Genomic DNA, 17,489 nt, shown 5'->3' on the forward strand with positions numbered 1-17,489 from the left:
TTTGACCTAAGACTTTGAATCCAATAAAGTATTTAATAATACCAAGATCTTTAATTTTAAATTGGTTATGCAGACACTTTTTCACAAGTTGTATCTCATTATGATAGTTACCAGCCAAAACTAAGTTATCCACATATATAAGTAAGGTTGTAAAATGCATACATATTGCCTTGGTGAATAGAGAATGGTCATGATGACGCTATGTGTATCCCAAAGAGATTAGGGTCTTGGTTAGCTTAGAAAATCATTGTCTTCCTGCTTGCTTTAATCCATACAAAGATTTGTGCAGCTTGATACCCTCTTCTGAAATTTGCATATCACTCCTGGAGATATCTTCATGTAGACATCTTCATTCAACTCACCATGGAGAAAAGCATTGTTGACACTAAGTTGATGTACAATCCAATTTTGTGAAGCTGTTAGGGCAAGGAGTAGCCTGACAGTAGTTAATTTAGTCACTAGTGCAAAAGTAGCTAAATAATTTATCTCCTCAGTTTGGTTTTACTCTTTTGCAACTAGTCTAGCCTTATACCTTTTTATGGAACCATATGCCTTACACTTGATTTTATAAACCCACTTACATACAATGGCTACCTTATCAACAGGGAGACCAACAAGGCTCCAAGTGTTATTTACCTTAAGAGCATTTAGCTCATCTTACATAGCCTTGATCCAATGTTAAGACTTAATGGCTTGATGGTAGTATTTAGGTTCAATAGTAGTGGTAATGGAGAGCACATGGCCTAAGTGTGCTGGTGAAATTGAATTGTGTGACATGACAGTGGAGAGGGGATGATGAATGTGCTTCTGTTGATCTAGAGGGTTATTAGAAGGGGATTTCTTAGAGGTTGTTAAATTGCAATGAAAGTCCTCTAAATAGGTAGGTGTTTGTCTTTGTCGAGTAGACCTCCTAAGGTTTTGATATGGTGGATTATTGGAATCTGGATCATGTGTGGTTACATCTAGTTCAACGATGTCCTCATGCCTAATGCAAGTATGATTTTCAGGCAGAGGATCATAGTAATCAGGTTGTTCTAACAAGGCAAAAGTATTGTTCATGACATTGTCTTGAGTGTTAGTGACTAGAGGTTGGTAGGGGAAATGTGTTCATGGAAGATCACATTTCTAGAGATAAAAACCTCCCTGTTTTGTAGGTCAAAGAGTATGTAACCCTTTGTACCTTGTTAACCAAGGAATCCAATAATGCAAGCAACAAAACTTTTAACTTGTTAACCAAGGAATCCAACAATGCTAGCATCACCAAGGACATGTGCTTAGACAAGAAAATTGATCAAGGTCGTGGACATGGCTCGTGCCAACTAAACAAGAAGACTGGCCAAGAACATGTGCTTGCTAGCATTACTAAGAAGCAAGCACATGTTCTTGGCCAGTCTTCTTGTTTAGTTGGCACGAGCCATATCCACGACCTTGATCAATTTTCTTGTCTAAGCACATGTCCCTTGGTGATGCTAGCATTGTTGGATTCCTTGGTTAACAAGTTAGAAGTTTTGATGTTAGCATTGTTGGACTCCTTGGTTAACAAGTCAAAAAGTTTTATCCTTAGTATTTAATATTACTACCAATTGAAAGTTGATCTACACATTATATGATTGTCTTTCTAATGGTGTTCGCGAAACAATCTTCTTGAACCACAATGGAAGGAACAAGTGCATGAAGTACTTATATGTGTTTATACTTATATTATTTGCAGGTATTTAACGAATTTTCAAGTTTAGTTATACATTTATATATCTTATAATGATTAATATATATAATTATTACAACAATAATAATATATGTATATATGATAAATTTATCAATATAATTTAATTACTAAAATTCATTATTACATAATAATAAAATATATAATATATAGCCTTAAAATAATAATACAAAGGTATAATATATACAATATTTAATAAAAAATAAATTATAAATATATAAATACTCATAGGACAAGTATTATGATTTCTGTAACCACTCATAAGCTATTATTTTGGATACTCATTATAGGTATTTTTGTAGGTACCTACTGGTCGGTTATTATTGTCATCCGTAGATGTAACACTCACTTAATTTTGATTCACCAAAATTTCTATGAAAAAACTCAATTAGTATGGTAAGTCCCCCAACTAATTCACCAAAATTCTAAAAGAAATTCGAGTGGCATTGGAAATCATCCATGACAATGAAGTAGATAGAATATTAATATATCTTAACACTCTTCCATTCTTAAAAGTAACACCAGACTCAAAATGTGATACGAGATTGTTTTTTATTGTTGGTACAATGATACGAGATTGTTGGACTCCACTGAAAATGTTAATTTTCAGAATAAAATGACATCTCTAAATGTTTTTTAATCCGGGGTATTTTTGAAAAATCAGACCCCGAAATATATTATATCAATCAAACACAGATCAAACGTAGTAATGGAATGTGACTTGCCCAAACATCATATTCCCTAAAATCACATTTTTTAGAATGTGCCAAAAAACTATTACATCACCTTTCATTCTTATATGATTTATGTACTCGTATTTTGTTATAATTACAATAAAGGCGTGGAAGGCAACGTCATAAGCAATTTACATTATGTGCAACAAACTCTACCTTTATTCATTTCTGATCACAAAAATGAACGCAAAACCTGATCCAAATCTAGGAAATATCTGAACCTCTCTGTAGGCCCTCTTCTAAATCTTGCTAGAACAAATTAGTCCTCAAGTTATTTCCTGTAAATATAGATCAAGTAGAGTTCAGTAAGTTATTATGCATATTTGAAATTCCAAAAAAATAAAAAACATAGCAGGTTTAAATGATGAGTGGGGATCTACTTACTTAAACTTACTCTTCATTCTCGCCATTAATTTTATAGACATCTAATGGTTTAGATCTACATTTATTGAAACCATTGGATTTCCCTAGAATTGATGGTCAGGATGGGGAGTAAGTTTTAAACTTACTCTTGGAGTAAGTGAATCTCTCCTCTTGAATGATTATAGGCATCAAATAAAAAAGTGCAACAAGGCATTAGTCTAGTTGTGTAAGCACCGCTAGATCCTCAAGATGAATAAAAGGTCAAGAATTCAATTGTTGGAAGCGACACTTGTTGGAATGGACAATCATACAACCTAAAAGAGATTAGTTTCTTACCTATAAGATAACGGAATACACTTAGTAGTACCCAAAAAAAAAACCACACTGTGTTGCTACTTTAGCATGAGAGACTGAATAGAAGAACAAAAGATCCAACACTGAACTATGCAAAGCAGTTTATTCATACCAGTAGATGAAACATAATTTGAGTCATTTTTTCCTCTTTGTAAATGAAGATTATCATTAAATGGCTGCATAGACATGGATACTTTAGGCACATGAGGAAAATTATTATTCTTGATGGAAATGTAAAATGGGAACACATTTACTGTCCAACAAAGTGTGTCACTCCGTGTGTCACTCCGTATGTCACTGCTTGTGATTGATTGAAAAAATATACTTAAATTAAAATTTTAATAATTAATTATTTTTCTAACCAATCACAAACAGTGACACATAAAATAGTACACTATTTTGGGACAACAGATGTCTACCCATGTAAAATAGTCCAACAGTCAAAGAAATCCACATAATAATCAAGAGAGGAGGAATCATAGATGGAAAAGGAAAAGAAAAAGAAAAGGCGTCATATTTTTTTGTAGATGATTTTGATAGTTATAAGGAAAGACTTACTAAGGGAAAATCATGAATATTAAGGGTCAGTTTGCCATATGGGTTTTGGAGAAATAGAAGGCTTCAAAGTCATCTTATATATGTATTTATGAATATGAAACCTTCTATTTTCATTTTCTTCCCTCCAAAACTCAACTCGTCGCAAACAGACTCTAAGTTCCTGGAATTTGCATCAAGTTACCATTAATTTTCTTCGTAGAAATCGATGCCGATAAAATTCATCAAAAGATAGGCGTTCCACTGCAACAGGATGCAAGTACTTCAGAAATAGTTATACTTCCAAAGGAAACTGAGTGAATAGAAAAAACAAAAACATCATGAAATCAGAAAGTGTGCATAACCTGGATCTAAGGATAGTAATCTTGAACAAATATCCAGACAGTCTGGATCCAATCCTGACAGAATCAGCTGAGAAAATGGAAGTTGAGTACAGGATTTGATGTTTTTCAACAGCTGAAATTAGCATTTTTTTATTAGCTGTGATCACAGCTGGAAATTTTTGAATAATTATTGTTGACTCATGGTGTTACCTGAACATTGTTTCTACCATTAAAAGGTGGGTAGCCATTTAGAAGCTCAAATAGAATGGTCCCAACACTCCACATGTCTACCTATATAATTAAGTAAACTTCAGCCAAACCAGTTAATTGATGAGAAGATCGGTACAGCATTTGTGAATTACAACGATCAATCAGCATATATCTTCACAAAGTCTCTCCGAGATCCAAGAATATCATATATGTGACAAGACGGATGCATTTGACATATATGCATCAACTTGAGGGGGTGTTGAGATTGTTGGAATCATATCATGTAATTATTTATTTGATTTTGATCCCCCAAAGTTAAGGGTTTTATATATTCATTTTCTTATTTTAAATACATAAGGTTGAGTGTAGGAACTACTCAAACAATTCAGATAAATAATTTGCTGTTTTTCAAGTGATACCTTGTTATCATATCTCTGGAACTGAATAATTTCTGGAGCCATGTAGAATGGAGAACCACAAACTGTTTCAGCATACTCACCCAGGCGGGTAGTTCTCCACATTGTATGCAAGGAAAAGAAGTTATCATGTTAGTGAAAGTAATAAAATGAAATACAAATAAATTATCTTGCCCTCCTTATTCTTTTTCCTAAACCAGTAGCTACCTTGAGAGACCAAAATCAGCTATCTTTAGCACCACATCATCCCCATGGTTTGATAGCAAAATGTTCTGATTCAACAATAACACCAATGCAAACCAAGTTGCTTCTGGTATCAGAGTGATATACACTACAGATAAATAAACACTGGGAGAATGGTTTACGGTGCAATTAAGACATGCTGTTAAAGGGATGCAATGCTCCCTTCTTTGTTTCCAGACTTTTGGTCCCCAGTAAAAGATTTAACAAGCAAAGTAGTCTTATGTTCTGAACTTACTCATAAGTTTGCATGGTTATAACTTGCAAGAATAACAAAATTAAAAGGCCAGCTCGCGAAATAAATACAAAGTTTTAAATCTGAAGCATCACCATTCACCCACATGGTAGGAATTAGGTAAACTTACAAATTCAAACTCTGAGCAAAAAAGACATGATAAAAAATTTAGGAACTTAACTTCTGTGCTCTTATCTGTTTTATAAACCATTCTAGTTTGTCTACTAGGAAGTAGTGACCTTCATTTAAACTCAATGGACTTGTGATTGATCACTACTACCTTGTACTAACTAGCAACATGTTGTAATATATGCTGTTGAATTCAAAACAACTAGAGAGGAGATTAATTACTTGTAAGTCTTGTTTCATATAAATCCTTAGGTAAAAGGCATGAGACACATGTGCCCCTTAAATTTATCATTTTTAAAGGTGTGCTCCATATATGCAAGTTAAACATATATCTTAAGTTTTACCTCTGGTTTCAAGTCTCTGTGAATGATATTGTGAGAGTGCAATACTTTTAGACCAGAGCCTGCACCACACAATTCAAATGTGTAAAAGCCCAGCTAGAATGTTCCAGTAACAAAAGAACATTTCAAAATAGAAGTTACCAAGCTGCTGCATGAATTTTCTGGCCGTTTCTTGTTGAACTCTCCCGTGGCATCTAATATAAGAAGCCAGATCCCCTCCAGCACAAAACTCTAGGACCAGGTACACACATCCATCATCAACCTAAGGTCGAGATCATCGATCAACATTAAACAAAAAATTAAATTTTCAGCCAAGACATCATTTCAAACAAAAAATTAATTTTCAGACTAAACATCATTTTTTTTAACATATTCAATTTTAACTTGAACAACAGTCCCTCTTAAGCTAAATTTTGGGATGGAGGTAGGGGAGAGTGTGTTTTGTAACGCCGCTATAGGTATGTTTGCAAGTTGATTTTGGAGGGGAATTACATGCACGATAGCTGAGGGGATTAGGCCAAGACCTATCATTAAAAATGTATATAAGAAAGGGAAGAAGGGTGTTTGGATCCAGGGATAGCAGGATTACTACTATACCCTTATGACAGTTAGAGTTAGTTAGGAAAGTGTGTTTATAAATAGCACACTGGGCGGGAAAAGAAAGTTACATGGTTGTTTAGAAACTGATTGTGGAATCAGTGGAGGAAAGGGTCATAGGATCCTATTGTAAGTTCTCTCTATTGTAATTCATCTTCTTTCTAATAAAATTCTCTTAGAACCGTAGCAGAATCCTATTGATTCTGGGTAAGGGCATTTCCTTTGAATCTCTATTCTACTTTTCTGTTCTAATTGATACCAGTGTTATCACTGCTATCAGAGCACCTTTCTTAGTGCCTGAGGAGTGGAAACACCATCGCTACTGATGCTGAATTCGGGTTTATGGTGTCAACCAGAAGCATGGCTAAGAGGTTGATAATGGATCCCAAGATCGTGAAGATTTGCAAAGAGAAAGGGAGGAAATTCGTCTCTGGTTAGAATTGAATGAGACTCGAATGAAGAAGATGAATTACAATAGAGAGAACTTATAATAGGATCCCACGACCATTTCCTCCACTGATTCCACAATCAGTTTCTAAACAACCAACTGACTTCCTTTTCCCGCCCAGTGTGCTATTTATAGACACACTTTCCTAACTAACTCTAACTGTCATAAGGGTATAGCAGTAATCCTGCTATCCTTGAATCCAAACACCCCTCTTCCCTCTCTTAGGGGAGTGTGTTTTGTAACCCCGCTATAGATTTGTTTGCAAGTTGATTTTGGAAGGGAATTACATGCACGATAGCACTCTCACAAGGGTATTTTATGGTCGGTTAAACTTTCTCTTTCATTTCTTTTATGTCTAAAAGTCAACTCACAAACGAATACTAAGAGCTCATAATAAATACTAAGAGCTCATAATAAAAAATAAGTTATTTGTTAGTGTATAGTAAAGAGTTTATTTCCATAAGCTATGAGCTTATATATTTCACTTCTTTCATTTTACAAATGTTAACTACCAACAAGCCACAAGTTGTTAGTGGTGCAAGGACCGTTAGATACCCAGAAAGATCGAATAGTTAAAGGTTTGATTCTTGGTAGAGATACTATAGCAATACGGGTAAAAAGACATATATAACAACAACAACAACAAATTAAAGGGTAAAAAAAAGAAAGAACCTGGAAGAAATGGATGAGTCGAATGATATTACGATGTTTGAGAGAGGACAAGAAATTGATCTCATTATCCAAACAGGCCTTGAGATAAGGGTTTAATTTAGAAAGGAAAACTTGTTTCAGTGCAACCACGTCACCACTTGGTCTTTGTTCAGCTCTCCAAACTAACGAATATGAACCCTCTCCGATTTTAGACTTCAAAATGTACTCTATTCCCTCCCCTCCTACTACCACCACCTTCTCCAAATTACTTCTACATTCCATTCAAAATCTTCACTGGCATTCTTTCTTACTCGGGTTAATTTTGAACAGGTTTGTTCAATGTTCTGTTCTATATTTATCTAGTATCTACCATGTTATTTATATAATGTAAATTGACTTTTTTACTGATTTGGAATTTGTGGTGTTTTCACCGATTGACCGACAAGTGCTTTACGTGGGAGCGTTTTGTTGATTGGGACTTTGATTGCTCTTGGGTTGACCGTAGAATTGGGCCCGAAGGTGGTAATGTGTAGGAGATAAGAAAAGAAATTGTTATTCAAAATATTAAAGTAGACACTCTATATGTTTGTGACAAATGTACAAAGCAAAGGTTATTTTTGTCAATTTGAAAAATTGTTGTAATTATAAAATTAGACATTATTCATTTGTGATAAGTGTACAAAGTAAAGGGTTTTTTGTAAAATTGATGGTTTATTGAAATTCCTAAAGTAGACACTCTTCCTTTGGTTATATTTGACAAATGATTTTCAAATTCTAAAAGTAGTCTTCTTCTTCATATTCTCTCTCAAATTACACATTATTTCTCATTTTTTTCAAATTTTATTCAACAAATCTTTTTCCTCAATCTAAATCAACTCAAAGGCATAGATGTAAAAATCGTACCAGCCGGTTCAACCGGAAAACCGGTGATCTAGTTTCCTAATCGGTAGGTACGGATGTTGAACTGGCCAAGTATCAAATCCGGTCAAAAACTGGTCAAAACCGGTGAACGGCCGGTATTTCACTGAACTGGCCGGTTTATACACATATTTTTTGAAAAAAAACTTAAAAACTTAAAAACCCATGATAAGGTGACCCATCTTTCCAACTCTTCTTCAACACTTCAAGGCACATGCATGCTTCCAAGGCATACTTACATTACACATTTTGGTTCCTAACATTCGTGTGTAATCTCATTGACATTTGTGTGTAATCTTGGAGTATTGTTTGAAAATAGGATTTGGTGCAAAAATATAATATCGATATGAGACAACTTTGACTCCTTGATTTTAAATGTTAAAACTCCAAATTTATTTGTTTTGTAGAGTGAATTGTGAACTTGTGTCATTTATTTATATTTTGTGGTTGTTAAGTGATACTTTTGGATTGATATATGTTTTGTAATTTAAACTTTGAATTTGTTAAAGACTTAAAGTTGTTTGTTTATGTGAATTTTGAGTAGATTATGAATATGGGTTATAATTTTTGAGTATCTACCTATTTGAAATTTTTGGTTATAGGTATATATATAAATATAAATAGGTATGTCCGGTTTAACCGGCATGCGGTTTAATTACTGAACCAACGGTTGTACCACTATACCAGTACTCTACTGGTTTGATAACCGGTACGGTTTTAACAACACTACTCAAAGGTATCATTTTCTGTTCTTTTCATTTTTTACTTCTTCCTTTTCAAATGTTAAAGCAACACAGAAATATGATATTTTGGTCTTTTTATTTTTACTTCATCATTCTCATAACTTTTTTCCCAATTTTTGTTCCACAAATCTATCATCTTCACCAACTCAGGTATGATTTGGCTTTTTTAATTCATTTTTACTTCATCATTCTCATAACAAAATTTGTCCATTCTATTGGTAAATATCAATATATTGGTATTTACTGCTTAGTAGTATATATAATAGTTGTAAGAATATATTTGTCTTAACTACGTTTCTTATAACTAATTCTCAATTTTTTTTTTCAGTTTATGTTAAACAAATTTATGATCTTCAACTGTCAAACCAACTCAAAGGTATGATTTTATGTCCTTCTCATTTTTCTTTGTTGGTAGATATAATTGGTTTATTATATCGGTTTATATATGTACATTATTTTACTCACACAATATTCTTTATCCCCAGAGTTAAAAAATTTCAACTTCTTCAACTTTCCACTCACTTACACCAACAAGGTATCACTAGATAATATTTTTTTGCCTTCTAGAAAAAACTTCATTTTCCTCACATGACTTTTCTTAAAATATTTTCCCTATGTGTATATTTTTCTAAATCAAAAAATACGAATTGGTGATGTTCTTTGTTTCGTCATTTGCAGAAGAGAAATCTCACATACTCGAATACAACGATTAGAGGTTACATTCACTATCTGAGTAAGAATAGTGTCTTCAATTTTATTATGTGTTTGTCCTTTTTCATTCAAAGTTAAAAAAATTTTAGTATCTGAATGTGTCAACCTTATATTGGTAAGAATAATCTTTAATCTTTTTTTTCTAATCATAAATAATTTGTCATGTTTAATTGTTGAACATGTATATTCTATCTAAATATTAAAGCAATTTGATTTGATTTGATTGTGATCTCATTTGATTTATATTTTGATTAAATTATTTATCATTCCCTAATTTTAAGCAATCCTAATTATGGATATAAATTTGCAAAATTGTATGTAATAAATTTGTGGAATATATTTATATCTAATTCCATTTATTCTATTTTGTTGAATTTATGGAAGAGTTAAAAAAATAGAATATAAATTTGTAGAATTATAATTAATAAATTTGCAGAATATTAATTGAGTAATACTCACTCATTAATGTTTTACATCATTTCCAATAATTTGTTTAAATTCAGAAAAGTTCAAAAAAAATTCCACCAGTTACAAAAATGACATTGTACATAATTAATCAATTGGTAATTACACTTTGGAATCTAAAATTATTAGGCATGATTGTCTTTGAATGTCTTTTATTCTGTTAAATATTAAAGCAATTTGATTTGGTTGTGATAATCAATTGATTTATATTTTGATCAAATTTTTATGATTTCCTAATTTTAAGCAATGCACATTATGAATATAAATTTGCAGAATTATAAATAATAAATTTTAGGAATGTTAATATTTAATTTAATTTATATTCTATTTTGTTTGAATTTATGGACGAGTTACAAAAATGGAATTTAAATGTGTCAAATTATAATTAATAAATTTATGGAATATTAATTTAGTAATATCTATTAAGCTATAATTTGTCTTGATTCATTGAATACCATAGCATGCGTAATTAATTGAGCATATTACGCAATTACTTTAAAATTTGAAATTTAATACACAACTATAATTATATTGATGAAGAAATAATTAAATAATTCTATTTTTAATGGCATAAAGAAATAGAAAATTTCAATATTTTTAGAGCAGTTATAAAAATGACATTATACACAACTAGTCAATCAAGTTAAACGGTAAAATATATTAAGATGGTGATATAACACATTAATTCTATAATGTATGTGATTTATTGAGCATATTACACAATTACTTTAACAATGGAAACTTAATACATAGTTACAATTGTATTTATTACTAACTAGACATTTAAATAATTCTATTTTTTATGTCGTAAAGAACTAGAATAGTTCAAATTTTTTGGTCCAGATAAAAAAATAAAATTATTGACAATTAATAATTAAATTAAATTATTAAATATAATAATTAATTTTATACTCATCAAATAAATAAATGTATACGATTAATTTTATACTCATCAAATAAATAAATGTATATAGGGGATAAATCATAATATATTATTAACCATTATAGGATAATAATTGTACAAAATTATAAATTTGTTTTTCCTTAATCAATATCTATACCTTATTTCCTACATTGTTGGATTTTTCAAATTCTATCTTATTTTCTAGTTGAATTAATTTTGACAATTTTATTTCTAGAAACCGTTGAAAAATCTATTACACGGGTTTCTATAATGCACAATGATGAAATTATAAAATTTTAAAAAGATGAGAATAACTATTTAAAAATATAAGAGATGTGATTACCTATGCAATGCGTAAAAAATTAGACACTATTCATTTGTGATAAATGTACTAAGTAAATGGTTTTTTTTTTGTAAAATTGATGGATTGTTGAAATTCCTAAAGTAGATACTCTTCCTTTAGATATATTTGACAAATGACTTTTAAATTCTGAAAAGTAGTCTTCTTCTTCACATTCTCTCTACTCAAATTACACACTATTTCTCATTTTCTCCAAATTTTGTTCAATAAATCTTCTTCCTCAATCTAAATCAACTCAAAGGTATCATTTTCTATTCATTTCATTTTTTACTTCTTCCTTTCCAAATGTTAAAGCAACTCAGAAATATGATATTCTGGTCTTTTTATTTTTACTTCATCATTCTCATAACTATTTTTTTTCCAATTTTTGTTCCACAAATCTATCATCTTCACCAACTCACGTGTGATTTTACTTTTTTATTTCATCTTTACTTCATCATTCTCATAACTAAATTTGTACATTCTATTGGTAAATATCAATATATTGGTACTTACTACTTAGTAGTATATGTAATGGTTGTAAGAATATATTTGTCTTAACTACGTTTCTCATAACTAATTCTCATTTTTTTTCCAGTTCGTGTTAAACAAATTTATGATCTTCAACTGTCAAACCAACTTAGATGTATGATTTTATGTCTTTCTCATTTTTTTCTTTGTTGGTAGATATAATTGGTTTATTATATTAGTTTATACATGTACATTATTTTACTCACACGATATTCTTTATCCCCAGAGTTAAAAAAATTCAACTTCTTCAGCTTTCCACTCACTTAGACCAACAAGGTATCACTAGATAATATTTTTTTGTCTTCTAAAAAAAACTTCATTTTCCTCACATGACATTTGTTAAAATATTTTTCCCTGTGTGGATATTTTTCTAAAGCATAAAATACGAATTCGTGATGTTCTTTGTTTCGCCATTTGCAGAAGAGAAACCTCACATACTCGAATACAACGATTAGAGGTTACATTCACAATCTGAGTAAGAATAGTGTCCTTAATTTATTATGTGTTTGTCCTTTTTCATTCAAAGTTAATTTTTTTAGTATCTGAATGTGTCAACCTTGTATTGGTAAGAATAATCTTTAATCTTTTTTTTTTTCATCATAAATAATTTGTCATGTTTAATTATTGAACATGTATATTCTATCTAAATATTAAAGAAAATTGATTTAATTGTGATAATCAATTCGTTTGATTTATATTTTGATTAAATTATTTACGATTCCCTAATTTTAAGCAATCCTAATTATGGATATAAATTTTCAGAATTGTATACAATAAATTTATGGAATATATTTATATATAATTTCATTTATTATATTTTTTTTAATTTATTATATTTACAAAAATAGTATATAAATTTGTAGAATTATAACTAATAAATTTGCGGAATATTAATTGAGTAATACTGACTCATTAATATTTTACATCATTCCCAATAATTTGTGGAATATAAGATTTTTCAGACATAATAACTTCCTTTAATTATTTGCAAAAATATTTTAATACATAATGATAGATTAAAAAATAAGTTTGTTCACACAAAATAACTTCCTTCAAATACTTTTCCAAATTCTCCACACTTCTCTCCACAAAGTTAATTGACCCATATAAAACTATCACCCATATAAAAAATCACATAGATGTACATCTTGAAATGTAATGATGGTGTAGTAGAGTCTAGAATGCAAAATACAACAACTAATTTGTCATCAAGATTTACTAATTCATGGTAGATTTTATAGATTTTGTTGTTATGTATATTGTAAACTTAGTTTGTATATTGTTTAAGGAGTTATTATGCTAATCTGATTTCTGGTTTTTACATACTTTTATGCTCATTCTTATTTTGCTCACATGTTCATGCATTAGATAGATTTTTAGAGAGATTATCTGATTAATCTCTTAGTGTCATATCATCACATAGATTGAGGTTCTTCACCAAGGCTGGGAGGTCTTGATTTGAGGACAAGAATCTTGGCTAAGGCTGTTTCGTGAGAAAGGTTTTCTCATGCGAAGGGTAGAGTCAAACCAAGGATTTAAGGGTCCTAGATTTCAAGAAAGAAGCGTCTTATGTGCTTGTAATTGAATTGGTGTGTATTCATACTTTAACTCAATATTGTGAAGAAGAAAATCTCCCTAGATCAAAAGGGGAGGCCTGAATGTAGTTTGTAGTGGATCGCAAACAAACTAGGATAAAAATCCTTTTGTGCACTCTTTTTTTTTCTCTGAATCTTCTTTTAGTTTCTTGCTGTTATAAATTGAATATGCAACTAATATTTTGGATATTTGCTTATTGTCATATGCTTATTATTTGTGCGTAAAAATATATGTATTATCTCTGTTCAATTGTGTTTAAATAACTGTGCAATCTGTCTGTCCAATCATTTTGTTCTGTGCATTAGTTAATCAATTAAGGCGTGTTGTTAATCGATTAATTGAGCTATTTCCAGTCATTGAGTTTTGGTGCAAAAGAGATTTGAAATGAGAAATATTGGTACAACACTTCTTTATTAATAGAATACAATATGATATATTTTTAGTGGAAATTTACATTAAACGATATTATATTTGAGACTATTAATGATAATTTGTGCAAAAACTTCTTTATTCATAAAACACAATGAAAGAACTTATATTCTTCTTAGAAATATAAATCAAACAATCGAACAATGACAGTTTTTTGCCAATCAAACTAAGATTGTAAAGTGTTGTTAAAAATGTTTAACGTGATGAGCTAAGGAAACAAAAACATATGTGAATATTTTTTGTTACTTACACAAGGACCATGAAAGAAAAGTGAGTGAGATAACTAAGTATTATGGTTTAATTTGTTATTTATTATACTAGTAAACTTAATATTAAATTTAAATAATGTGAATGTGCTATATATAAAACTAATGCAAAATAGTCACATATTTATAGCACCAAAATAATTCTAAAATACCTCAAATGGGATTAAGGTATCCCAATATATTAATCTTACTCTTGTAAGGATATTCTAAGTCCAATTTTGCTTCTTACAAGATGGATAGGTAGAGTATTGGTGACACTTGTCTCTTACTAAAAAGCTATTTAGTTTCTTGATATGACAAAAAGAAGTTTGGGTAGCTATATCATCTAAGCGGGAACATATGTCAGGTTGGGTAAGGCTTATTCTTTATTATATTCTAAATGTTGGTCGAAATATTTATTGAACCTGAACTCGAGCCCTAGACCCAACCCAAAGTATTGATCAGGTCAACCTTTGAACCTGAAAATGATTTTGGACCCAATTAAATATAACGTATATCCCTTTTAGATAAAGTTTTATCAAAATTACTTATTGTTATAGGCATACAATTTGACATATGAATGTTACACATATATATATATTGTTAATCATCTATATATGATGAAAATTAGAAAATCAATGATGTTTTGGCTAAAGCGATGTCATCATTCTACACACAATTAAATAGACACACATATAAACATGATGAATGAATGACCATGAGATAGGTCAGACCATGCATGTCCCTTATCCGATCCTATATATTGATTGAGTCTAATTTTTGAACTCAAACCTAACTTTGAAACTGATGAAATACGAGCATATTTAGACCTGGCCATGATTAGGTCAATTTGGACGAGTAAGTATGGTCGAATCCTACTAAGCCCAAATTGTGAGAAGACTAATACATTTAATATTTATAAGAATTCCAATTTCTTTCGGCAAAGCATATAGAAATTTGATATTATTTCTTTAAGAGATAAAATATAAAAAGAGGATTGTATTATAAAATTTGTTCAGACATATAAGCAATGAACTGACAATTTTACAAAATTCTCTTTATAGAGGAATAATTATAGCTATTAGTAATATCTTTAGAAATGATTCTACTTACGTGAAATAGTAATTATTATAGGGCAATGAGCAGCTAGGATCAAACATTGATGTATAAATCCAATATTATGTACTCCTAATTGTAACTTTAGTTAACACTTTCATAAATTAAATAAATTTTCTTTCAAATAAAAAAAACAATAAAATAAAAATAATACATTTGTATAAATAAAAGTATTATTCATCATCACCATGTTAATTATATTTTACTTAGAAATAATAACATATGTGTATTGCATTTGCACGAACTAAAAACAACTTGTAAAAGAGTACAAAAGATTTGAAATGAAAAAAAAAGAGCGCCAAAGTTTAGCGGAAACTAAAAAGTTGGAAAAAATAAAAAAGGAAGTTAATCCGTGCGCTACACACTTTAGCCAATCAGAATCGTGAGATGCAATACACACGGATCGCCAAAATCGATATTCAAAACCCAAACATCTCCTTATAAATTCTCCAATTCTCTTTCCAATTGTCACAACTCAAATCTTCTTCTGCAATTTCATTCCACTTTCTCAATTCCCAATTTCCAATTCCATTTCCTTCTCTTCACATCAATGGCCCGCACAAAACAAACCGCTCGCAAATCCACCGGCGGCAAGGCACCAAGGAAGCAGCTAGCCACCAAAGCCGCCCGCAAATCTGCTCCGGCCACCGGCGGAGTGAAGAAGCCACACCGTTTCAGGCCAGGAACCGTTGCTCTTCGTGAAATCAGGAAGTACCAGAAGAGCACTGAGCTTCTAATCCGAAAGCTACCTTTTCAACGACTCGTTCGTGAGATCGCTCAGGATTTCAAAACTGATCTCAGGTTTCAGAGCAGTGCCGTTTCTGCGCTTCAGGAAGCTGCAGAAGCTTATTTGGTTGGCTTGTTTGAGGATACTAATCTTTGTGCTATTCATGCTAAGAGGGTTACGATTATGCCTAAGGATATTCAACTTGCAAGAAGGATTAGAGGCGAGAGGGCTTAGAGATTTTAGGTTATGATGTTTTTTGTGTGGTTTTGTGAAACCCTAACTTGTTGATTTTGTGACATGATAGAAATTTGTTAAGGTGTTTAATGAAATGTGGTTCTGCTAGAGTTGGTTCATTTTATGTTTTGCATCAAATTATTATGTAGTTACTGAATTTTAATTTCAATTTGATCCATTAGCTAATGTTTTGATTGTTTGTAATTAAAACATTCTCATTTAGTTCCTAATATTTATTACCTTAGCTCCTCTAACTCGCTAGCCTTTCAGATCTTTAGTGCCCAAAAGACTGGCAAAGTTTTTCTTATTGGGACAATCAAACCAAAAACCGTCTTTCTTTGTTTCCATGGTAAAGGCTATGGCACCCACCACATCAGCAATCTGACCCTTTCAAAAGAGACACATGTTTTAGGGCACACAAATATTATCATTAGTGTCTGGATAATTAGACATTCAACCAGTGCTCGCAAAGACCCAATTGCAAGAGGGAAACTCTACCAACTGAGCTATATCCCCATAGTCAAGCGAAGTGGAACATATAAGGAGTCGGTTTTCAATTCATTCTATGACACCCACCACAACAGCAATCTGACCATTTCAAAAGAGACAGCTTTTCAAGCCTTAACACAATCATCCAGCTCCATCCTATAGGATCACATGATTAAGAATGCATCCTTGATCTTGAAATCATGTGTGGAAACAATATTACATGCATCCTTGTAAGGATTATGTTGATTTACATGACATTTATTGTGTAATTATTAATAAACCTGCTCCCTGATTTTTTACTAACAATAGCTAGAATGAAATCTTGTGGAACCTACAATTATGGTGTAAATAGAGCCAAAAGGGATTCTTTTGCCACTTCACTTTCTCAACAACACAAAATACCACCTTTGTTGTTTGATTCATGGCCAGACAACACATTTTACGTGCGTAAAATATTGGCAAACAAGGCAAAGGAAAACATGATAAAGGAAAGAATATAAATGACACAATAATCTCCACTTTATTAATATCACAAAAAAAAAACGATTGTATAAAGAAAAAATGGAAATATATGTAAGTTACAATAAGGCCTAGAAAACTATATTCCATCCTCTCTTTCCATCCAAAAAAGAGCATGAAAAAATAGTAAGATCCATGCAATTTTTATCCCCCACTCTATATCTTCCTCCCTTAAGATATGTATCAAGCAATGGATAATACTT

General features: G+C 31.1%; 2 protein-coding genes across 3 annotated transcripts; one reads left to right on the forward strand and one right to left on the reverse strand.

Annotated features, from left to right (window-relative positions):
• LOC109343413 (serine/threonine-protein kinase ATG1t) lies at positions 2,488-7,683 on the reverse strand. Of its 2 annotated transcripts, none has more exons than XR_002107207.1 (9): positions 7,341-7,683; positions 5,765-5,885; positions 5,627-5,685; positions 4,886-4,950; positions 4,682-4,775; positions 4,263-4,343; positions 4,074-4,185; positions 3,733-3,972; positions 2,488-2,735 (listed from the first exon to the last, which is right to left on the reverse strand). XR_002107207.1 is itself a non-coding variant. In XM_019581684.1 (9 exons), the coding sequence occupies exons 1-9, from the start codon at positions 7,599-7,601 to the stop codon at positions 2,724-2,726; spliced, it is 864 nt and encodes a 287-aa protein (XP_019437229.1). In that variant the 5' UTR covers positions 7,602-7,683; the 3' UTR covers positions 2,488-2,723. The 2 variants fall into 2 exon arrangements, 1 of the variants encoding a protein (XP_019437229.1); XM_019581684.1 differs by having other exon boundaries at positions 3,914-3,972.
• On the forward strand, positions 15,775-16,453 carry LOC109343414 (histone H3.2). Its single transcript, XM_019581685.1, has one exon. It carries the CDS (start codon positions 15,868-15,870, stop codon positions 16,276-16,278), a length of 411 nt encoding a protein of 136 aa, XP_019437230.1. The 5' UTR covers positions 15,775-15,867; the 3' UTR covers positions 16,279-16,453.

This window comes from Lupinus angustifolius, chromosome LG03 (assembly GCF_001865875.1).
Source record: "Lupinus angustifolius cultivar Tanjil chromosome LG03, LupAngTanjil_v1.0, whole genome shotgun sequence".
Lineage (NCBI taxonomy): Eukaryota > Viridiplantae > Streptophyta > Magnoliopsida > Fabales > Fabaceae > Lupinus > Lupinus angustifolius.

What these genes read in the sequence shown, in the direction of transcription:
- LOC109343413 (XM_019581684.1), bottom strand. Translation starts at nt 7,601, where the DNA reads ATGGAATGTAGAAGTAATTTGGAGAAGGTGGTGGTAGTAGGAGGGGAG. An exon ending in AAAATTCATGCAGCAGCTTG is followed by an intron (nt 5,686 to 5,764) that starts GTAACTTCTATT and finishes TGTGTGGTGCAG; the next exon opens with GCTCTGGTCTAAAAGTATTG. An exon ending in TCCAGAGATATGATAACAAG is followed by an intron (nt 4,344 to 4,681) that starts GTATCACTTGAA and finishes TTAATTATATAG; the next exon opens with GTAGACATGTGGAGTGTTGG.
- LOC109343414 (XM_019581685.1), top strand. Translation starts at nt 15,868, where the DNA reads ATGGCCCGCACAAAACAAACCGCTCGCAAATCCACCGGCGGCAAGGCA.